The sequence below is a fragment of the Pezoporus wallicus genome, unplaced genomic scaffold, assembly GCF_028554395.1.
Source record: "Pezoporus wallicus isolate ANWC-B61680 ecotype Strahan unplaced genomic scaffold, APGP_CSIRO_Pwel_v1 contig_14787, whole genome shotgun sequence".
NCBI classification, from domain to species: domain Eukaryota; kingdom Metazoa; phylum Chordata; class Aves; order Psittaciformes; family Psittacidae; genus Pezoporus; species Pezoporus wallicus.
The window spans coordinates 1-24,154 of NW_026640813.1; the positions used below are offsets into that span (position 1 = coordinate 1).

Sequence of the window (24,154 nt, forward strand, 5' to 3'; positions counted from 1 at the left end):
CCCGTGGCCATAGAAGGAAGTGCGGAGGGACGGAGGCAGCTCGCCCAATCCCCGGGAGAGGTCCTCCGGACACGGGCCCGGCGGGCGGGGCGGGCCCGGCACAGGCCTTGTGTCCCGTCGTCCCGTCCCGTCCCCCCCCCCGGGGGCCGCTTTCCCCTCGTCGGTGAGGCGGGAGAAGGGCGCTTGGGGTCAGGGTCGGTGCCAGCCCCTCAGAGGCGCTGTCTGTGTGTCTGTCCGTGCAGCAAATCCAGGCCCTCCTGGCTCCCCCCAAGAGTGAAGATGGGGAAAAGAAGAGCAGGAGGCCCGAGAAGGAGCCCAGGCGAAGTGGCAGGGCCACTAACCACGATAGCTGCGATAGCTGCAAGGAAGGAGGGGATCTGCTGTGCTGCGATCACTGCCCCGCCGCTTTCCACCTCCAGTGCTGGTAAGGCTCGGCGCTGTCCTCCTTCCGGATCCAGCCATCCCGGCCCAGGCAGCACCTTCCCTCCAGCAGTTCCTGCTCCCCGTTAGCTTTGCGCTGGGAAAAGGGGGGTGCACGACAGGAACAAAAAGGAGGTGCAAACCTGCAGCCCCCCCCCCCTCATGTCCATCCCCTTCTCCGTGGTTAATCCACGGCAGCCGGGGTGCAGAGCGTTGTGGCTGCCCTCCCTGCGGGTGGGGGTCCGCCACCCTCCTTTCTTTATGTGCTGAGCAGCGGCCGAGAGGCCTGGAGGAGGAGCGAGGCCCTGGCTGCGCGGCCTGCCCGCGCTGCTGCTGCTGCTGCCCCTGCCCGGCCTTCCTCCACCCTCCCCAGCGGGGAACTTCCCCTCCTCACCCCTCTCCGAGGGTGCTTTGCTTGGGGCGGGGGGGACCCTCCGGAGCGCTGTGGCCGGAGGGAGGGAAGGAAGCGGCGGTGGCGTCTCCGCACCAGGCCTGACATTCCCAGCGCTTCCGTGCTGCTGCAGCTGCTGGGAATAATGGAGGTTGCTGTCTCTGTGTCTCCCTGCCTCACTGTTTACAATATGGCGACCTTCCTTTAAATTATATTTTTATTCTCAGCGCCATTTTGGCTGCATTTGTGACTTCCAAACCCTCGCAGTGCTCCCTCCAACGTGAAAGCACCTTCCCTGTGGACAATCTGGCCCTCCAGGCTTTAAGATTGGCCGGGTTTATTCCTTTCCCTCCTTTTTTTCCCCTCTTCCTCCTCACTCCAGACCTGCTCTGGCAGTGTCTGCTGTGGACTGGGGGGCATTAGGATCCTCTCGCAGGGCGTTGGGTGGCTTTGTGGGTGAAGGCAGATCTCCCTGCATGCAAATCTGGGTGCAGTGTGGGAGCCGAGGTGCATGTGGAGGCGGTGGTGAAGCTCTGGTCGGTGCAGGCTGCAGCGGGGAAGGACTCTTGCTGCCTTCCCTTGCAGCTTCCTGAGCTCTTGGCACAAAGCGACCCGCTCCAAAAAGCACCTCAACTTTCCATCCCAAAGTTTTTCCCCTTTTTCTGGATGCATCCCAGGCTGCCTTACCCGAATCTCCCCTTCAACAGTTGACGCAGGCGGTTTGTGTTAAATTAGCACAGCCAGAATGGATAATGGAGTGGAGGAGGGAGCGGGGCAAGTCAAACAGCTGGAGCTCGGGCGTAGAGAGTATTCTTCCTTAGGGGAGATTTTTTAACCACATTCCTTTCTCTCTTTCATGCTTTGGAGCTTTGTTTGCCACCCTGTTACAGCTGGCTGTCTGCTTTTTTTTCCTCTCCCCCTTTTTTACTTGGTGGTTGCACTGCGTTTCTATGCTAATTGCAGGTCTCTGAACACTTATTAAACTGATTGCTGATACCAGGAAAACCGAGTGTGTGGTCACAGTTCTGTAGGGAGTGTCCCGTTAGCAGCGTGTAGCCAGGCGAACCCGACAATGCTGTAGCATGCAGCCATGACATCATCCCCTCCTACCCTCAGGAAGTGCTACTGGTGGTAGTGCAGATCCTCTAACATTTACTAGGAGGACACTAATTGTTTAATTATTTTTGTCCAGCGTTCTTGATGGGCTTTAATTTAAGTTCTTTGGGGGTGGGTTTTTAAGTTCTCCGTGGCATAGGTGCTTAAAAACTCAGTGTTTGCTTTCAGATGCTGCTGAGTGCATCCTGAGCTTTCTCTTAGCGAGGCTAGAGCAATGGTTAAAGCTTCACATTTTGAGGTGGAAGATCTGTGACTAATGCTGTAGGGCTTCCTGGTTGACTCTTGAGTCTTGGTTAAGTCTAACCGTAAATGAGACCGCTTTGTGCATGGCTAAATCTGGCTGAGTTTCATGGCTTAATATGGCAAGTTTCTTGTAGTTGGTGAGTGGGAAGCAGTTGTGTAAATCGGGTATCGGTAAAGCTTTGGCTGTATTTGAGTTAGTTACATTATAATTACTTTAAAGATACATATTTTTGGCTAGGTGGTCACCTTTTGAAACAGAAATGGAAGGAGCAGTTGTGATGAGGCTTTCTCACTTCAATTGTTGCCTTTCCTGGGGTATCCTTTTGACAATGGCACAGACTCTGCTGTGGGATGTGGCACGGTTTAGGGTGGCACAGGAGATAGGCTTCACCTAAAGCTCTCTGGCTTGGGTCTGGTTCTGCCTCCCTCCTCGTGGAAGCCTGTCCATGGCTTGGCCAGGGTCTTCCCGTGAACCAGGTTGTCTAGAAGGGATGCTCAGGTTTTGTTTTCCTGTTTTCTTCCCTTTGCCACCTGCATCTTCCTTGCAGTAAGCTTCTGCTCTGGCTATAAACCTAGGCATAAAGGCAGCAGTTGTAACTTCCTTTCTGCTTCCTTTTGTTTTTGTATTTGAAGAGTAGCAGCTGTAATGCAATGCTTGTTTGAAGTCATTTGAATAGTGGTTTAAATGCTCTGCTGGGGCATAGTAGCTGAATAGTGTCGACAGCTTACCTGTTCTTTAAATATTTATTGCAATCTTTAGCACCAGGTTGCATTTATTATCAGCATAGAAAAAATTAAAGAGAAATTAAGAAGAGCAGCTCTTAATTGGTCTGGGGTTTGTAATCAGTTGATTAAAGCTGTGTAGAGAGACCATACTATCAAAGACAATGAATGACAAGGGTGTGATCAGCCCATGTCACGCAGGCGACTGGAGACAAACCCAGGAGTTAACCCAGCTCAGTAGCCCATAAGCTAGTTTTGTGTCTTCCTGTGTCAAGAAGTCTTCTCTGTCGTGTTGCTTGAACCTGTAGTGAGCAAGTTGGCTTCATTAGGTGAGTGTGTGGTGCTCAAACTTCAGCACTTTGCTTTAACTTCAGTTTGGGGCCTGAACCTGTTGCCTTCTGCAGGAAACAGAAGGCACTCGGCCAAAATCCCCCAAACTTTCCGAGCCTGATAGTATTGCGCATCTCTGATGGTAAATAACAAGTTCTGTTGATGCACTGTGCAAGTGGCTTCCTCATTCATCTGTCAGTGTGTCAGCTCTTCTTGCAACTCCATTTCAGAACCTCTTGCTTGGCATGAAACTCCTGCAGGTACTGTGAGAGCCCACGGAGCAGGAGGATCACCAGCCAGGCTGCAGATAAAGTGCCTTGGTGGAAGGGATACAGGAAAGCGTAAAATCCCTTCCAGACACTTAATTTCAACATACTTGGATTAATATTGTGGTCAGGTGACTGTCTTCAGGTTTGAATTTACAGAGAGGGCTGGGTTTTTTTCAGTCCTTAGTAATTCTTGAAACAGAGCGAAGGCTTTTTAGCTCTTAAGTCTGCTTTTGGTTATGCTGTTTGCCCATAATCCGCTGCTTTGGGTAATGGTGCAGCCTGCATTTCCATTCTGATGTTCTGCCTTAACCCAGGCCCCTGGGAATGGTGTACGCTCCTTCTTTACATGATTGAAACCCAATTTTCCAGTGCTATTCTATTCTTCCCCTTTTATATCCTCCTTCTGGCTATGTGATTGTTAGAATTCCCTGTGTTTTCTGGAGCTCGTGGTAAACTCGATTCACGTTGAAGCCTGTTTGCAGAGTGCCTGATGTTGCAAATTCATTACAGCTTCGCTGAAGGATTAGAAAGATCCCTGGGAGAGGAAAAGTTTAGTTAACAAGCAGGGGGAGGGGAGTGACAACAGGAGGGAGAACTAACACAGAACAGTTTTGTGTTGGGGTTTTTTTTCATCCCTGTTTTTTAAGTCTAACTGCCCAAGTTTCTGGTTGGAGGAGCCCAGAATGACCAACCTTACTGAATGCTGCTCTTCACGGCCCTCTTACAAATCCCTGCTGCTGGCTGTGAGGCACTGCTAGCACGGCAAAGTGACCTGAGGTACCTAAAGCTGCCCCCTACCCTAAACAGACAGTACCAGTTTGATGGCACTGCCCAGCAAAACCACTTTCCTTAGCTGCTGGGAGAGGTACGCTGCACCCATACTAGGGCCTGCTAGCTCCATCAACACTTCCCTCTCCATGTTTATATTTGGAGCCTTTGGCTCCATTTCTCCTTCAATTTGGCAGTCTTTGCCAAAGTTGTCGAAGAACTGGAGTAACAGAGCTGCAAAGAGAAGGAGTGAAGCTTAAACTAGCCATATTTTCTATGAGTCACAGTGGGTAAGTGCTTTGCACAAAGAATGGAAAAAAGTTGTGTTAGGTAGGACATCTGTAACTCTTCCCCCCTTTACTCAGGTCTGAAGTGTCCTGCTTTTATCTTGGCATTTGGTCTGGATTTGGGTTTTTTACAGAAATATCTGTTCTCTGAGAGGGGAGGGAAACTTTAGCCTGTCTATTGTGTTAGTTAATCCTTCCTCTAACGGGCATCTTTGGCTGCCTCCAGAGTTTCAGGTGAAGCTTTGAATGGTCTGAAGCATCTGCTGCTGCAAGGAGTGGCAGGATGGCCAGAAATGCTGCTGGAGAGGTTAGCTTCATCTCTCATAGTGAACTATGGAGGAGCAGGTTTCTGTACATTGAATTCATTGTGTTGCTGGCACTTCTGACAGCTTCAAAAGCTTGTGGTTTAACTGCAGCAAGTTTGTATTTTGAGGCTTTCTGGGTAGTTTTTACATTAAATAACTGGCAAAACACCTGCTTGAATGTTTGTGAGTGCATTTTGAAGATCAGGGTAAGCTCTTCTGTTCCAAACATTAATTTAAATGTATCCACCTTTACTGATAGTTTGTTAAAACAGTAGTTTTAAGTATGTACTTTTTAACACCTCCCCCCCTCTGAAGTTTGGGCTTTATGTGTCTTTGGTTCTGATATTTGGTAGCATTGGGACCAGCCTGGTCTCCATCCTAAAGCAGAAGGAAGCAGTGGCACTGGCTTGGTTCCTAACTGTGGAGGGTCACTGCGCATGTGCCTGCAGATGTGGTAACATGATCAGTCTTGGCAGTTCTGTTGAGCAAAGTTGTACCAATGAGACCTTTCCCTCTCCTTGTTTTGTCCTAAATCTCTCCATGCAAAGGCAGATAAGGTCAGCCCAAATCTACCAATTTAAGCTGAGGGCACCCCAAAACCATTCACAGTAAGAATCTGATGAATTAATCTGACTTGGGGGCTTACAAACCACGATTCTCACCTGTGTGTGCTCGTGTTAAACTGAGAGTGAGCAAATTTTGCAGCATGGGCAAGAGTTTGGGCATTCAGATCAAGCTGTGGATCACAGCTGCTGCTCTCACTATCAGCATAAAGTGGTAGGAGCAAAGCATTAGGGTTCTGACACAGTCAAGAAGGGATGTTTAGCTGCTTAACTTAACACTTTGTCTTCAGGCATGGCTGCTGTATGGACTAGCATTATGTGAAACGTCCATAATGAACTGGAGCTGTTTAAAGGGCACGGTATGAGACTGTTAATAAGGAAAGTTCTCTGCTGTTTTGTCCCTTTGCTTGGGAAAGTGCCAGTTTTGTTGACTGGGACTTGTGGGACTGAGGACTCTTTCTTTTGTGGACTCCTGAAGTTCAGTAGATTGCAGTGGCTTCGAGGTGGGGTTCAGGCCTTTGTTCATGCTGCTTCAGAGCTGGTCTTTCCTGGTATGTCAGACCTGCAGGCGTGACTCATGGAAAGGTCTTCCCAGAGGAATTCCAGCTCCTCCAGGCATTTGCAAAGGAAATTCTTAATTGGATTAGATTCATAATACTAATCTGCTAATGACTGTTTGTTATGGAGATCTTAGCACTATCTTGTAAATATATTCACCTTATTTAGCTTGCCTCATGTCTTTTATCATGGACAAGCTGTTAAGATTGTACACCTGGCTGTGGATCTTGGGAATGGGAGGACTGTGTTTAGTACACAAAATCATGTAATACTCATAATTCTCCCCTCTCTTTACATTCCTCAGCATTGCTTTAGGTGGGGGTAGTAAATGGGAAGTGGTAATGATGAGCATGTCTAGCATCAGGCTGTGCTTCTCTTACAGAGGGTGTGAAGGACATCTCGAGTGGGGAAAGCCCCCACAGTGTTGTCAGGAACAGAGCTGTGTATTTTTGGTAAGAGACAGGACCAAATATGCTGCTTTTTCTTCCTGAAACTCACCTTTTTGACTTGGCTTGTAGGTGCTGTTGTGGTGGTGTGAAGAACACACTGCATGGAGGGCAAGGCTTCTGGCTGGTTCCTTGTATAGAACAGAGTCAATTCAGGATTTCAGTTGTAGCATCAATACTGAAACAGCCTTTCTGCATAATAAAGGCACTAACATCAATTCTGTTTATTGACCCACACAAGTGGATGGATGTTAAGCTGGTTTTGTTGCTGGACTGACTCACTGGTAGGTGTCGGGTTCTTGAGTTTTTCCTGTGCTCCGGAGCCCTTATTAATCCTTGAGTCAGTAGCAAATAGCAGGAACCTGCCAAGAAGAAAGAGAGCTTCCAGAGCAGGAAGGAGGTTCTATCTTCCTGAGAGCAAGTGTTACAAAGTCTGTATGGTCAGGGTGTGCTGCCTGTTGCAATATAAACCACATGTGAGGAGGATGTACCTGTGTTTAACCAGTCCGGAAGTACGCTAGGAGTTGTGACAATGCTAATGTATCCGAGGTTATAGTATGGATTTGTTGTAGGGAAATGAAGTAGTGGGTTTAAAAGAAGGGAATGTAAGCAAAAAGCATCTTGTCACGTCAGGTTACTGGCTAAACTTGTGATTTCTGTGGCATGGTCAGAATGTCACAACTGGCTTTTTCTCCTTTTTGTAGTCAATTTATGCTGCTTTCGACTCCACTGCTCTCAGGATATCTGCCCAGCTTCCTCAAAGGAATGCTGTGGTATCCAGTAGCTGTAAGCCAAGTAAAAATGGCGTTGTACCTTCCCTTTAACAAAGGGGTTGACAGATGTCAGGTGTAATGCCATTACATACCTTTTTAGGGTATGGAGTAAATGCTTCTTATGGCCAAAAATGAAGGGAAAAGAATCTATAAGTCATTCTTCCAGTCGGTGTGTCTGATCATGAGTACAAAAGGCAAAGAGCATCTCGGCCAGCTGAGGGAAGCGTGGTGCCTGAACCCAGCTCTAACCTATTTCTGCTGACGTCTGCTCTGCACGAGTCACTTGAAGTAAACTAGATGGAGCTGGAGATTACCCACTTTGAAGCCTGCAGAAAGCAGTGGCCTGAGGATGCAATTTAGGAGGCTGCAAACCCCATGCTGAATTTCTGGCGTGCACTAGTGATTGGTGTGAAACACCTGCCTGGACAGCCTCTGACTCTGGGCAAACAGCATGTGAACTTCCCAGTGATCTCCATCTAGAATAGCAACAGGAGCAGGATATGAAGGTGATCTGGAAAAAGCGGAGAAGAATGCATGCCCTCCTTTTGGTGGCTTTTTCTATCGCTGCTCTTTCCCATCTCTTCCCCTGTGTTCATGGGAAAGCCTCGTCTACCTGGAGATGTCAGAATTACACTTCACTTGTGTCTGTGTGAAGACAGATTCATCCTTTTGCTTTTATGGGTCTGTCCTTCATCCTCTTCTGATGTGCTGCTTTCCTTTTTTCCACCTTATTGCTTCTGTCCTTTCACCCCTGTCTGCTTTGAACGTGTTCAGGATGGCTGGGGCTGAATGTGGTCGCTCCTCTGAAACCTCTCAGACCTGTGTTTTGATTATTTTTTTTCTTCCCCCACCAGAGATGTCTCTTCATTTATTGTTCTTTAAAGGCGAAATTGGATGAAGTGATTCTCACTCGAGCTGTGTTGTTCCTCAGACCTTTCTTTTTCCTGGTGCTGCCCTGTGTGTCATCCTGCTTTGTGAAGATGACTTCTAATCTGTTAAGAAGATGGTGCTGGAAAGATCTGAACACTTAACAATGAACCTGGACACTGAATTCAGGCTATTGTTGCTATTGTCTGCAGTGAAGGCATGAGTGATGCATGGAAAAGAAACAGGAGTCAGGATGTGCAGAACGCTTGAATTTCTGCATCTGACCCAAATTTTCCAAAGTCAACACGTCTTCCTGTTGAATTCCATGATTTCTGATTAGAAATACAAAGCTGCATGCTTCCCTAGCAGATATGTCCCAAATATCAGAGTTTTTAACCAGTATCAGAGTTGTTAACCAACCAGACTTACTGAAAAACCAGATCAGGAAGCCTCAGGTGGTATTATACAGTTTTTAAAGCACATTTATTTATCTAGACGTACACTTGGTGGGTTTTAGACCTTCATGGAAGTTTAATATCTTAAAACCCACTATTTTTTGTCAGCTTTTAATGAGGGTTGTCTGTGGAATGGTCTCTGTGGGCCAGGTTCTCTCCATAAATAGAAGTCACTAATTACATCAGGTGATCACATGTGTACATGCAGCTTATCCAGTGTATTGGACTCTCCTGCTTGTCAAGCTTGAGACAGAAATGTTCTGCTGCATCCCATGTGAGGGAACTTTCTTGATTCCTTGGGACTGGCTGTGCATGGGGAGGACTCTGATGATGGTAGGAAGGGAAGTGAGGTAAGGTGGATGACACATGCATCCATGATGTTGTACTTGGCTTTCCCTTCTCAGGATGGGACTAGCAGTAGCAGTTTGAGGTTGGGTACAAGTAAATAACTTCACTGGCTTCAAAATACTCAAATTCACAATACCCCAGTGCTTTGGTTTGTGGTTCTTACTGCTGCCAGAGGCTTGAATGATGTTCTGCCCTTGCAGTGGTGAACACTGGCTGGTTTAGAAGGCAGAGATAAGCACCTAGTAAATGAAATGTTGGGATTTAGCATACCTGTCCGTGTTACTTCTTAGACTCTTAACTTGCAGTCTTCCTCCACTCTTGCACTGGCACATGGACAGATTATGTTAGTCTAATTTGTCCTTGTGTGCATCTTGTTTCTCACTGTCTGGCCATAAAATGGTGTTTTAATCATCCTTCTGTTCTCTGTCTGTTGCTGAACCCTTATTTCCAACTCTGGCCATGCTGCTGGAAAGATGCATGCTAAGCAGATGCACTGTTCCAGCTGATGGGATAGTTGGTGACCTGTGAAATGGCCACTTCAGCTCCCTTGCTTGCATAGTGGCAGCCAAAATAACCGTGTACTGATCTGTCCAGGTCTCCTTGCTGGATGTTACTAGTTTAGAACTTTTTCTATACATTCTCAGGGCTTTCACTTCAGTGTGAACAAAGTTATGCTGGCTGCTATCAAAGTGTTTTTCACTAGTTCCCTCAGGAGCAGATGCACCACTGATAAAAGTCTAGTGGCTGATGGTCTGTAGGTAGTGCGGATTGCACTACTGGCTTCAAGTAGGTAAAACTTCATAGGCAAGCCTAGTTGAGACCAGAAAGTTCCTGAAACTCGGTAAGAGTTAATGTGATCAGGTCATGCTTGCAAGTCTATAAAGAGCAAAGATTATGTCTGGTTTATGTAAGGTTTGGTGGTGTCTGCATTGGTGCTTGAGAAATGTTCAGCATTATCAGGGCGACTGTTTCTCATAAAACTATAGAATAGTTTGGATTGAAGGGAACTTAAAGCTCATCCAGTTCCAACCCCTGACACAGGCAGGGATACCTTCCACTAGAGCAGCTTGCACCAAGCCCCATCCAACCTGGCCTTGAGCACTGCCAGGGATGGGGCATTTCTTGTACTCCTGAGCGTTGGGACTTTACCCATGTCAATCAGCAGAACTTGGAGACCTTCACTGAGTAGTTTGTGCTGAAGAATAATCCTGAAACTGGAACAGGGGAGAGAGCTGACACTATTCCTAATAACCCTCTTGGAATCTTGACTTCTGTCTTCAGAAAACAGTAAACTTTCCATTGGTCCAAGAATTGCAATAGGAAGGTAAGGGAGTTGCAGTGGGGAGAAACTTGGAACGGCTGATAGCTTGTTTCATGTGCTTTTGTTACCTATAAGGTAGAGGCTCTGGGTGTCCTCCTCCTGTTTTGGAGCAGCTGTGAGCAGAAGTGTGTAACTTGGAACCAGTAAAACTGTTTCAAAGCCCTGAATCTGTAAGTGCTGTGACTTTCTGTGTTTCTCAATGGGGTGTTTGTAATGCCCTGACAGTGAGGTTGGTTTCCTGGTTTGTTTTAGTTGCGGCTGGCATTGAGGCGCTGCTGTTGGAAGCCGGGAAGCCTTGTTCTTTATGAAGCTGGTAGAACAGCTGTAGCTCTATCCCATCACTGGGATAAATAGGAGTCCAATAGAAGAGCCGAAAGCTTTCTTCCTTTAACTGGCAAACATAACCAGCATCCTTCATTATAAGCCTGTCACTGAGTTATTTAGAAGATTAAATGTTCTTGCCTACAATTTTTTCGTGGAGTTGCTATCTTCCTCTGCACAGAAAAGAAAACCTTAAGTCAGATGTTGAAAACAACTGACATCAGAGACAAGCTATTCAAGAAAGCCTCCCCAGACACTGGTTTGTTTTCCTGCCACCACGATCCCAGCCTGATAGCTGGCTGTATCCTGGTGGGTCCGGAGTGTGTTCTCAGCAGTGTCAACGTGCCTTTGACGCAAGATGGCCACCAGGAATGCCGTGTGTAAATAACTTCAGGTTTGCTTCCAACTGGTTCCTTTGAGAGCTGTAGCCCTGTTCATAGTGAAGAAGGTGCCATTCCTTGGAGTGTTTGTTTACTTATTTATTGAGGTCAGCAAAGTGAAGAGTAATTACGGGATTCAGACTGCAACAGGCATCTGATGGATGAGAGCTCCGGGGTGTGAAATTGAAAAGCTAAGTGGCTTCTTGCTGTTGTTTGCTTGATAAAAACTCCTAATGTGTGGGTAACTCTTGAAGATTTCTTTATTTCTTCATAGCCATTTAAACTTTATTTAAGGGAGGCTTTGCATGATGTTCTGACCATGGAAGAGCAAATCCTGACAACATAAATCTAGTTTGAATTTCATGGAGATGGCTTTTCTTTAGAAAAGAGCCATGAGGCTCATCATATGGCAAATGACTTCCTATCCGTGTAGTGGCTTTTGAATAGGCAGTGATAAATATCTCCTTTGATTTTCAGAGGCTTTGTATGAGTTGGTCTTCCAGGTGTTTGTATAGATCCTAACTTTGAAAGCCAGCCCCAGTTTTTCAGCGCTGTCTTTATCTTCAATTCAGAAGCGTGTTTGATTTGGGGCACACCAAACCTTCCAGGTAAAACAGTGCTGGTCACTGCTCTCTCCTGTGATGACAAAAGGGGAAACTCTGAAACAAAGGCTCGGTGGATCAGAACAGTGCAACTCGTTGGTGTGTAGTTGGGAGGAGATGTGTTGTAAGTGAAGATAAAGTTGGTGCTGTACAATTGCAGGTCCTGTTGGCAGCCAGCACTAGGGACTGGAGATCTGCGTGCTAATGAACCTAAGAAAGATAAGGAAAAAAGGGCCATGGTGCTCCTGCCAGAATGTTAATTCTTGCTGTGGTTATGAAGATCAAGTATCTTGTTCAGACTTAAAAATCAGTTTCTCTTATGCTTACAGTAAAAGGTTGACAGATGTGGTCATAACTACTCAATTAAAACAGCATTCCTTAGCGCTTCCCTGGCTTTACGCTAAGACCCAGGAAACGCCGTGTGCTCACAGAGGGGCCAGTGGTGCAGGAGCAGTGTTCATCAGTCTTTGTTAGTGCAGCAGGCTGCCTTGATGAACAGTTCATTAACCAGGAGAAGCAGAATCAGTCTTTTAATACACTTGCTATAGCAGCTAGGCCCTGACAGCAAGCAAAAAAACTCAGGAGGCTACTCTGAGAGCTAAAACCTCGCTGCTGGTCTGAAACTAATCTTTCCCCCTCCTTCCACAAGCCTTTGGGTAGCAGCATTCATTAAAACACTTCTCCAAGCTGTCATTTAAGAGTACTGTGCATGTAGGATCTCATGGTTGTTGAGCAGATAGTTCAGCATAACAAATGGGACAATAACATACACACTGAGGAAGAAAAGCATTCAAACTCTCCTCGGCACCTCTCAGGATTCACTGTGGCATTAATTGTTTCATTGTAAGAGGCATCAGGTTGAGGTAACAGTTAAAACAAATAACCAGGAGGCATCTGGCAGCATGCAGATCCCTGGCACGCTGCTTGGAATGGGGCAGACGTGTTTCCAGCGGTTCAGGCATGCTCGTCGGTGCCTTCAGAGGGATGAATTCCCTATGAACAAATCAAATACTGTGGGTTCTTTTCCCCCTGAGGTGTTGGGAGGGGGGGGAATGAGCCTGATGAATCCCTGCTCGCTGTAGCTGCAGATCTGAGAGCTCCGTTTCTAGCAGTTGTTGTTGCAGGATCCACCTTAGGGCTCGGAATGGATTTGCACCGCAGCAAGCACACGGGGGTCATTTGTTCCTCTTCTCCTTCCACCCCCTTTCCCTGCTTCTATCGGTTTGGGGCTCACTGCTTCAGCCAAACGTTTGAGGCTTCACGTAAAGCAGCCAGTAGTCGAGGTTTTGGTGCTCGCGTCTAGAGCCTGATCTCTCGTTCATCCAAGTCCTCCAGGAAATGAGAAACATAAGCTGCAGGTATGTTTGCGCGTATACGCGGAGCGCTGCGCTTCTGGAGCGCCTGGAACACGGAGGCCTCCGAAAGCCTGCTCTCCTCCTCAAAATGGCTGCCAGATGTGTTGGCTCTACTGAATTCCCCGGAGCCTGACACCAGAAACGCTAAGGTTGTTGCCAGTTTGGTTCTTGCTGCTGTCTTCCTTCAGTCTTCCAGGCAAGGCCGAGTGTGACCCTGGGTGGCTGCGGTACCTGCGGAGGTTTGCTGCTGGCACACTGGTGCGCTCGGGGCAAGGCTCGCCGGGACTCTGTTTAAACAAAGGAAGCGTGTTTGTTTTTACAGCTCAAGCTTGGGAGCCTGGGCTGGGATCCTGAGCCATTTCCCTGTGCTAGGAGCAAGATTCTCGAGGAAGGCAGCCTCTCCCTTTGCTGCAGAGCACAGCTCTTACCGGCCAACAAATACGTGTCTTATCGTCGCTGGCTTGTTGGTGCTGGAGACTTCTTAAAGCTTAACTTGGGTTTGGCTTGATAACTGTCTGTAGGTGAAATAAACAGTATGGAGACTCCTGAAGTGAACCGCAGTCTGCTTCCCCACGCTCATGTGGCTTCTTGGGCTGGTCTTGTAAGCTTGTAAGAGAGATGGGTTTGTTCAGCCTGAGAGGAGAAGGCTCCAAGGAGGTCTTAGAGCAGCTTCCAGTGCCTAAAGGGGCTCCAGGAAACCTGGAGGGGGGCTTTGGACAAGGGCCCGTAGGGTCAGGCCAAGGGGAATGGCTTTAACCTGCCAGAGGGGAGACTGAGATGAGCTCTTAGGCAAAGTTCTTCCCTGTGAGGGTGCTGAGGCGCTGGCACAGGGTGCCCAGAGAAGCTGTGGCTGCCCCATCCCTGGCAGTGCTCAAGGCCAGGTTGGACACAAGGGCTTGGATCAAGCTGCTCTAGTGGAAGGTGTCCCTGCCTGTGGCAGGGTTTGGAACTGGAGGAGCTTTAAGATCCCTTTCAATCCAAACTATTCCATGATTCTATGATGTCCCAGTCAGTGGGAAATGGAGCTTCTAGGTCCTGTGATAGCGCATCTCTCTGTTGAGTGTTGAGCACAAGGGAGCACTCTTGCTATGCAGCTGTCATCATTCTGCATCAGTAGGCAAACTTTTAAAAGTATTATCTTAAGCCCCACTGCATGGTAAGTGCCTGTTTTTCTGACAGCATGTACACTTCTTCTGCAACAGTCAGCACTTTGCTGAAATAACAAATCTTAATGATAAAGAGGTGTTGGAAAGTTCTTGGGCTAGTAGTAGGATCTGTAAGGAAAGTATCATCTAACATATGCTGCTCTGCTTCTAACTGAGGAGAAGTGTTTCTCGAAATAATCCTCCTTACTCCTTCATGTAAGTTGCTTTGGTTTATTTCTAGCATCCAAATGAGAATGTCATTTTGATGTGATACAGCTTTTATAGTAAGTACAAATCCATATGAGTAGGATGTATCTTGTGCTTCATAGCCAAGGCAAGCTGTATATGGTGACGCCTTTAAGAGTATTTGGGTTGCCTTAAGATAGAAAGTGGTTTCCACCATTAAGTAAGCATCCCCATGGATGGAGTACATGGGAAGCAGTGGGTAGACTTCATGGCAGCTTGTTCTGTTGGACTCATACTGCAAATCCAGGGGATGCAAATGCCTGGATACATGACTGTGCTTGCTGCATGGGAATCTGTGTAGTCTTACGTGGAGTAATCAAGTTATTTCAGGAGGCACTAGTTTTAGGATGGAGGTGTATGTGTTGTACACAAGCGAATCTTTTTATCTTTGCTATTCAATTCTAAGGCTGTCTTCTGAAATGGTGGAGGTGAGATGGGTGTTGTGGAAGGCTGCTTAGAGGTGTCCTCCGAAGTGGATGTATGCGGGGACAAAACCAGGGAGCATCTGTCGGGAACAGAACCTGCAGAGCTACCCTGACTCGGGCTGGTGCCCATGAAGAGAAGCCTTCAGAAATAACAATAAAGCATTGCTTTGTGCTTCTCTTGTAGCAACCCTCCGCTCAGTGAGGAAATGCTGCCTCCGGGGGAATGGATGTGTCACCGCTGCACTGTACGCCGCAAGGTAAAGCCTCTCCTCCCAGCCATGATCCCTGCCCTTAACCCTGTCTATTCAAAATGTGAACCCAGTGTTTTACAGCTTCCTCACCTCTTAATATGTACGTATGAGCACCAGGGTTACTCTTTGTGCTTGCAGTTGCAAGAGGCTGTGTTAGGAGGAAGCTTAAAGAAAACTAAAGGGTCTTGATGAGACCCTGCAGGTATTTTTAACCTCAGACAGGAACCAGAACTGAAGTGCCTGACATGTTCTTGCCAGGCTGTGCCTTTTAAATTGTTTTCCTTCCCCACACACTTCTGGAAAGGAGGGAGAGCTGAGGCACAGAGGAAATGGGAATGGCTCCCATGGTTGAGGAGGTGAGCTGTCTGCAGGTGAAACAGGAGTCATGTTAATGCAGCTTTGGCACCAGGGCTGTGATTCTGGTTAATGTGTGGGGGGTTGTCTTGAAGTGTGACTTTGCAGCAGTTGCACATCAGCAGAGGGTGAAATCACAGTGAGTTATGATTTCCTGGGCTGTTGAACAGGACGGGAAGGAGGTGATTGAGCAAGACTGTGGCTTGTCTTTTTTCCTTGATGCTCTTTCTCCAGGAAGCCGTCTTGCACAATGTAAACATCTTATTGCTGTGCCTACGTAAGGCAGCGTAGCAGAGGGTTTAGAAACTGCACCAAACTATCTAGCAACTGTTCCCTTGAAGTGACACCCAAAACAGATTGGAAGAAAACTGTATTCAGCCTTTTGTTCCTCAGTGAATTGCCTTGTTGTTTCCAGGGTGCTGTTCAGCCATCTGCTAACAGTTAAAATGAAGGTTGCAAATTGAAATATGATGATAAATATGATAGTATGATAATAAAATAAGTAAAAGGGGGGGGGGAGGAAGAAAAACAGTCCCCAACTTCTCAGTTTTAAAAATTGCCTACTAACACACTTTGCTCCTTTTGCAGACCATTTTAGTGATCAAATAGATTGGTTCATCCACATTGGTGATGCTGGAGCAGTGCGCAGTTGCCCATGCTAGGCCATGTGTTGTCCCCTCCTGCTGCAAAATGGACCTTGCAGTGATCCCAATGTATTGTTTTCCTCTACTGCAGTTCTCCCTGCCCACCTCATTCAGGATTCCTGTCATCAAGAGATAGCAGCATGTTGTTTGTATCTTGTGCTTGTATTCTCAAGCTGATCTTCTTGTTCTGCCATGGGTTTGGATGCACTGACAGGGTTAATAGGGTGCGTTGACAATGAACAGTCCACTGTGGAGTTTCTCAGTGAGGGTTAGCAGAGTAAACAGAGTTGCCTGATTTGGCAGGTATTTAGGGCTAGATGATGTGAAACGTTGTCCTGATCAAATACGGCTGTCCTGAAAGGAGAGGGACGTGCTGATTTCCTTCGCCATGCTTGGTTCCCTTCAGCTGTTTTGTCATCTGTCTGTTAGCTGCAGACAAATGGGGTTTGCCGAGTTAAGGCTTCACGGGGGAAGTTGTAGTAAGTGGCTTAAGCCTTTTCAGATGCTGTTTGTCTTCGATTGCATATTTGTCAAGGTTGATGTGCTTTGTTTGTGGCCTCCATGATAAGCCTGCCTATTCATGTCGTGCAGAAGCGAGAGCAGAAGAAAGAGCTGGGGCAGGTAAATGGATTGGTGGACAAATCTGGGAAAAGGACCACCTCCCCCACCAGTGACGCAGACCTGTTGGACAGGTCTAGCAGCAGCATCAGGGCTAATGCGCATGCCAGGATCTTGGAAAGGAGAGCAAGCCGGCCTGGCACTCCCACATCCAATGCCAGCACCGAGACCCCCAACTCAGAGCAGAATGATGTGGATGAGGACATAATTGACGTGGATGATGACTCTGCCATTGCAGAAATGGACTGTGGGCAGCCCCAGCTGAAGCGACCCTTTGAGCTTCTTATTGCTGCTGCCATGGAAAGGAACCCAACGCAGTTCCAGTTGCCGAACGAACTGACCTGCACCACAGCACTTCCAGGTGAGCGATGGCTTGTCCAGTGGTGGTGAAGGTGTCTGCAGTTGCATCCTGCTGCCATCTTCCCTCTTTCCACTCCTTACTCCTTAGTAGTTGTGGCTCCAGTGGTGCTTGCTGGTACAGAAGTACCCTTGGTCCTCCTCCAGCTCTCCAACAGTAGGTGGCCTTTCAGATGTGAGCTGTGGGGACACTTCTGCTGCATGCTGCACTCCATCAGTGCTTGTGATAGATGCTTGCTGTTGTCACCTTGGTCTAGATCATCAGTCTGAAGAAATAAATTCCAACTGTGAAAATACTCAATTTTGATTTATGATATGATAATCTAGTAACAAAGTAATGACTTGATGTATGGGATATCACTGAAATGATTAAGTATAAAATCCACCTGCCTTTAAAGACAGTCTGTGTCACTTAAGGCTAGATTTAGTGGTTGATAAGGATGCCTTAAGCAGCTCTCTTTGCCTTTTCTGTTTGTCTCTGCCCGAGATGATTATGTGCATCTATCAGAAAGCAAATCGCTATGTGGGTAACCCAAAGCCTGTCAAATTTTACTTTCAGGTACTAGTAAGAGGAGGAGAAAGGAAGAAACCACAGGAAAGAATGTCAAGAAAGCACAACATGAGTTAGACCACAATGGTTTGGTTCCCTTGCCGGTGAAAGTCTGCTTCACATGCAACAGGTACTCGACTCTTCCAGGGAGGCTGTTTGGTGTAGCTACACCCTTCACAGGAGCAAAGTTCTTGATGGAAAAATACAGATGACCTGTTCCCTTTCCCATTCTCCTTCATTACTTGCTTACAATCCTCTAAACAAACGGTGGAATAATCATCTTTGCTAACTAACAGATGTTTAACCATGGCAAGGGTAGGTGTGGCTCCTGCAGCCTTGTGTGGCTGTAAAAGGCTTTAAAACGTAGCCTGAAGAGCGTGAGCTTGTCTTGGGTATTTTTCTACTTTCTCAAGTGATGATGGTGTAGAATACGGAGGTATTTGTTTATGGCTCATGTGTGAGGAGGTGACCTTTAGGAAATAGGAATCTGCTGAGAGAGGTATAAGCCCAAGGCAAATAGGAATATTGTACTGAAGTAGTAAATCTGAAACCCAGTGCAAAACACTTGCTGGTTTTTATAACTGCAGAAAAAAAGGCACGCAATTGTCTCCCAGTGCAAAGCGTGAGTGAAACCAAAAAGCTTTATTTCAGGACCCCAGTCAGTGAGTTTCTGGAAGTGGGCGGGAGACTCGGGGGCTTTTGTGGGGAGCAGCTGGTGACTTTGTCATAGAGTGAAGACTTTAAAGCCTGGGGAATCAGATGTAGCTTTTTGGAGTTTGAGGCCTGTTCTGAGAACATCTTGTTGAAGTAAACGTCCCAGCTTCACACATGATTCATCTGAGGAAAAAAATGCAGTGACCTAAACCTGAGATTTCCTTTTGATCTCTGAATTTTGCTCTAAACAAAGCCACTCAGAACTGACAGACAAGGTCAGCTTGAAAAGTTGCTGATGTGAACCTGAGAGGTACTCGCAGCTTTCCAGCACCAGCATCTCTTCCTGCCATGGGACCTGTTCTGCAACGAGAAACCCTCATGTGTGTGGGCAAGTCCTTTTGCCTTCAGTGGGTCTTGCAGAAGGTCCACAGCGATCAAGTTACAAATCAGAAGCCTAATTTTAGTTGCATGTAACGTAGCGTAGGGGAATTGGTGGGGAAAGATAAGCTCAAGTGGTTAGCCAAGCTTGCCTGTGTGCTCAGTTTATATTCTGTATGGGACATAAGAGGCGGTTTTGTCTTTGCAGGAGTTGCAGAGTGGCACCTCTCATTCAGTGTGATTATTGCCCACTCCTGTTCCACATGGATTGTCTGGAGCCACCGCTTACTGCCATGCCTCTGGGTAGATGGATGTGCCCAAATCACATAGAACATGTGGTGGTAAGCAAGGACTATGATTGCAGTATGGTAACCGGATGCTGGAGTTTAAGCTGGCAGGTCCATTTAAAGGACAAAGTGCAACAAATGTAAAACAGCTTCTGAGCTCTTATTGCTCCCTGTAACGCCTGTAAAGCTCCCGCTGCAAGCAGCGTGCTCTCCAGAGGAATATGATGCTGCTGTCTGCAATAAAATGTAAAGATGGGGAAACTCCTTCCTGTAACTGATGCTGACAGCTCGGACTGCGGCTCACTGACAGCTTGTCTAGTTTTCTGACTGGACTCTTTAAGATCTAGATGAGCTTTCCAGAACTGTGATACAAAGCAGCACAGTGCTACAAATAGGGGAAGTAATTCTTTGCATGCTTAACCCAAAAAGCTTTCATTCCAAATGGGAGCTTTCATTCCAAATGGGAGTTTTCATTTGTGGAAAAGCAGTTTGCTTGAGACTTAAATACTCAGGAAACAGGGGGCTGAAACAAAGGGCTTGTGCCCAGACAGACTGCTTCTGGGAGCATTGATGCTGCTTAGTAGGCCTCTAAATGCTTTTGTATTCATCTCCAGCAGTGTGCCCTTTAACAGAAATGGTTAGTGCTGCAGGAAACAAATAGTCTAAAGCTGAGCTGATGCCACTGCTACGAGGCATTAAGAAAGTCTTAGGGTACAGTAGAGTGACCTGCAGATCCCTAACTCCTGTGGCATTATCTGATCACCCAGCTGAACCAGAAGAACTTGACCCTGAGTAATCGGTGCCGAGTATTTGACCGGTTCCAGGACACCATATCTCAGCACGTGGTCAAGGTGGATTTCTTAAACCGAATCCATAAGAAACATCCTCCGAATCGCAGAGTTCTTCAGTCTGGAAAGAGGAAAGGTTTGAAGGTACGTGTAAACAAGTAGGTGTTGGTGAAAATCCCTGTGTGTGTATTCCAGTTTGGAAGGGAAGCTGGCACGCCCTGCAGGGATAGCCTTCGGGGCAGGAGGAAGAGGGTGGGGTGTGAATGGAGGCGGTGGTGAGAGGTCTGGGAGTCAGCAGTTACTTTTCACTACGGGTGGAATTGAAGAACCTCGTTTTGCTGCCAGCCATAAGGTTCAGCTATTACAACTAAGCCTTTAAATCGAGCACAAGCATAAAAAGTGCAACACACAACCTCCTGAATGTGACCCTGCCGTCAGAATTGGGGCTGCTGTGTTAAACCTCAAAGAGTATTTGTTGCCAGAACACCTGAAAAATGCCATCCAGGTTTCCCTTCTTCTGTGGCCTTTTTTTTGGCGTGACTTCTGTTCTGCTGTAGCCACCATGTTGTGCTGAAGTCACGCCTGACCTAAGGGAATAAAAGCTATTAATTTCATCATGGCTGCATCAATGTGAAGTACTCAGTCCTTGAAACAGCTAATGTATTGTCTGCAGGGTTCCTTTGGGTCAGGAAGCAGCGAAGACGAAGCAGAGTGGTGGTTAGGCACTTTGTTTAACTAGTCATTCTTGAGTAATTGTTCTCATGTGTGATCTTCTTTCTCCACAATGTAGGTTCCTGATGCTATAAAGTCCCAATACCGGCTTCCACCCCCGTTACTTGCGCCTGCAGCAATTAGAGATGGCGAGCTGATCTGTAACGGGATCCCTGAGGAACCCTTGCAGAAGCACCTTTTGAACACTGAGCACTTAGCCAGCCAGACAGAACAACAGGAGGTAAATGAAGTCAAATGTTTGGACTCTGTGTCTGTAGTTTCTTTGGTGCAAAGATCCTCTTCCATTTCAGTCATGATCAGAGCAGTTGTCTAGGAAACCAGTCTCAAAATCATGTCTGAAGGTGATAACTTGTCTTGTCTCTGACACCCTTGCCCATTAAAACTTCATTTTGGCTTTCCAGGTGAAATGTAAAACTCCCCACTTGACACTTCAGGGAAGTGGTGATATAGTCTTCTGGCTTTAAGAGTGAAGTCGAGGGCTTTCTGTCTAGATGTCATCTCTATTTCCTAGCTGAGGGAGAAATACTTTCCACTTTGATTATGTTAGGCTGCTCTCTGACACATTTATTTGTATGTTAATGTCACATTTCTGGCCTGCTCTTTATTGCTAGAGAATTGGACTTTTAAGCCAAGGTCAAGTGAGTGTTTAAACCTTGTGTGAAACTTCTTGCCAGATTCTGCAGCACGAAGCCATGTTGCTTTGCAGTCAGTGGTGTCTTCATGTCCTTCTGTTAGCGCAGGAAGGGTGCTTCTATGTGGCAGGTGTATATTCACCATGCAGCTTAAAACTAGGAATAAATCTTTTGGTCTTCCTCTACCTTGTGAAAAGGGAAGATGTTCTCCACCCCAGCTTTGGTGGGTGACTCCCTGTAACACGAGGTAGATCAGTTTATCTTTCCAGCGTGCTACAGAGAAAGCTGGAGGATTGTGTTTGGATAGAAGCCCGGATCAGTGAAAGATGTGTTTGTAACCAGCTGAAGAGTTGCAACACAAGTGAAGAGGGGAAGGAGGAGTTTGGGGCTGAGGAAGCGCGTCTGCTGCCTTCTCCCTCCTTTCATCTCAGCTCCTCTCTGTGCTGTCCCTGGCCTGGAGATACACACTGTGTAACTTTGATTGTGCTTTTGTACCTCTGGACAAAACTTCCTTCTGATTCTAGATGAGCATCAAAGCAGATGCTGTAGTTCCAGGCTGCATCTGAGCACTCAGCAGCACAGAGAGGCAGCTGAATCTCTTTGAGCTGGGTGAATCATTGAGTAACTGTTGAGGTTTGAAGCACTGTCTGCCTGTGGAGCTAACCTGTGCTTTTTTCCTTCCTCCCAGTGGCTCTGTAGTGTTGTTGCGCTCCAGTGCAGCATATTGAAACATTTATCTGCTAAGCAGATGACTTCTCTTTGGGACTCTGAACAAACAGAGAAGGCTGATATTAAGCCTGTTATTGTGGCAGATGGCTCACTCGCCAACCCTTACCAGGCAGCTGACAAGGCACCCACACCTTCCCTCTATTCCATGTCATCCTGCACCTCAGGGATTACCACCCAGAATTCCTTGAGCTCCTCGCAATCCCAGCAGACTTTGTCACAGGAAGATGTCAACTGCAGCTCTTGTATAGATAAATCCAAGAAGGTGTCTTCTTGTGGGACTTCCAACGGGCCGACAGCCTCTGACATTAAAGTCAATGGTCCTCATTTCTATGGCGTTGCGTCCGAATCTTCAGCACAGTTGACTGACTCCCAGAGGCTGGTTGGGTCTGGTAACACAATCCCTGTTTTGTCCCATCGGCAAACGTGGCCTCGGCCCCTCACGCCCCCAGCGAGTTGTGGACTTGTGAATCACACCATCGGAACCATCGTCAAAACGGAGAACGTAGCAGGACCTGTTTCTTGTGCACAAAGGGGTTCTGTGCCGGTCACAAGTATGCCTACGTCCATATCAAGCTCCTGTGCCAGCCTGGAGACCACCAGCACTTTGCAAAGGAAGAATGTGCAGGCACAGATAGGACCGCCACTGACGGCAGACCTGCGATCCATGGGCTCCCCTCTGAGTGCCACGAGGGCTCTCACCCCGCCGCAGGCTGCAGGAGATGGGATCTCTGCTGTTGGGGCCACAAACCGATTCTGTTCACCAGCACCACCTTCAGGTACGTGCTAAAGAGCTGATCTTGGCCCCCCCCGGAGGCTGAGGAAGTGTTCAGGCTCAGTGTTACTCTGAGCCTCAAGGCTGTAGCGGTCTGCCCGTGTTTAACTGGGGATTGTGCTTTCTGTGGAGAGCTGGGAGAAGTTTGTCCCCTCTGTCTTGGCTCCCTTCATGGAAGCCACAGGATGTGAATTTGCTGCCTGCATATACCTGAGAAGCAGGATAGTAGATTAGTTTAATTCTGGCAAGCAATAGTTTTAAATCAGTTGGCTGCTGTGTCTAATGCTGCCTTAAAGCACTAGTTGCAAGGCAGTTCTCGCAGGATAATTCTGATCCTGGGATTTGTGTACACAGTAAACGCTCTGGTGTAATGGTTCTGTCCCCTAGCACGGATGTGTTTGAAGTCTTTAGCTGCATAGCCTTGGTGTTAGAGAAAGATGGACTTCAGAAGCTGTCGTCTGCTTAGTATCTGCTAGTCTGTTAATACAGGGAAGTTATGGACTTGGATATACCATCTCTGTCCCAGGTTGTACCCAAAACCCTTGCTGTTAAAGTGTATATACCCATCCTTCAGTATAAAAACATCAAGTCCGAGATGCTGATAGCTGTTGAAGTCAGAATAACTGCCCATGGCTCAAATTTGGCTTTGACAGAGCTCTCTTATGTCTCTTGCAGTTCCCAGCTGCTCAGTGCCAGGCCTGCATGCAGCGCTTAGATCCGAGCAGGCAACAGAGGCAACAGCTTTTTATCCTTAAAATTCCTTAATGAGTAACTTCGGAGCTTCACCTCTTGTTTGGAAGCAGTTCCAAGAGTATTTGGCCTCTTGCTTATTGCTGAACAAACTTGGTTACTCCGAGGCTCCTAGTTTGACCATGCCCTGCTTAGAAATGCAAGACTGGAAGAAGCTTTGGTAGTGGAAATGAGCCCACACTATAGGAAACTTCTTGCTTTGTGGTTTGAAGAGCACTGCAAACCCTACATAATTTTGCAGTTACTTAAGATGTTAATTAATTGCCTTTGCTGCAGTCTACAAAATGCAGATTAAACCATTCTTTTGGTGCAGTGTCTCTCGGGAGAGGTGTAAATATTTAGATTTCCCCATTTAATGTGATGTACATATATAGATTTACAATAAATCTTAAATTAAACTGTGCACATTTTGTTGCTGAGTACAGAAATACAAATCATTCATGACCTTTTCTTGGTGGTGTTGCCATAAATTTCAGGCTTACAGTAGCTCTGAGCAAACCAATTCAAGAAGATCTGGTATCAACAACGCATTAAAGGGATTTTGTTTCCTGGCACTTGCCATTGTCTCTTTCAGCTGTGTGGTCAGTGCCAAAGCAGGAGGGGTTTATTTTGCATATAAGAAAATCTGCTTTTAACTGTCACCTTGTTACTGGATAGTGAAGTACAGCCCTTGATAATTGTGCAGAAATAAAATGGGGCTGTTTGTACTTTTTAGGCATGTTCAGACCTAGACAAGCTCCTTGGCAAATGGCCCTGGGTTTAGTTAGCTTTTCCAGCTCCTGGGGGTTTGGTGCTCATCTTCCCAGTCTCTGTAGGACATCATTTACAGTCTGTCGTTGCTGTTGCTTCTAACAGGGGGTAGGAGCTTAAATGTATAGGTCCAGAATTCCTCTGGCAGCAGGATGTGAGAGGCAGGAGCTGGCAGTTGGCTCTGTGTTGGGAGCACACACGAGTCCTGTGAGCAGAGCAAAGCTAATGTCCTCTAATTCAGGCCATTTTCA

The 24,154-nt window shown here is 47.0% G+C and overlaps 1 protein-coding gene across 1 annotated transcript in view; it reads left to right on the forward strand.

The window, feature by feature from the left end:
* Positions 1-168: 168 nt before the first annotated feature.
* Positions 169-24,154, forward strand: part of PHF12 (PHD finger protein 12) — a gene marked incomplete at its 5' end in the record, with an annotated part of 31,791 nt that continues 7,805 nt past the window's right edge. Inside the window, 8 exons of the mRNA XM_057420792.1 lie at positions 169-424; positions 14,842-14,914; positions 16,498-16,885; positions 17,441-17,561; positions 18,672-18,804; positions 19,518-19,682; positions 20,329-20,490; positions 21,591-22,407. Of these exons, the coding sequence (XP_057276775.1) occupies positions 169-424; positions 14,842-14,914; positions 16,498-16,885; positions 17,441-17,561; positions 18,672-18,804; positions 19,518-19,682; positions 20,329-20,490; positions 21,591-22,407 (2,115 nt within the window). The remainder of the gene's footprint in view (positions 425-14,841; positions 14,915-16,497; positions 16,886-17,440; positions 17,562-18,671; positions 18,805-19,517; positions 19,683-20,328; positions 20,491-21,590; positions 22,408-24,154) is intronic.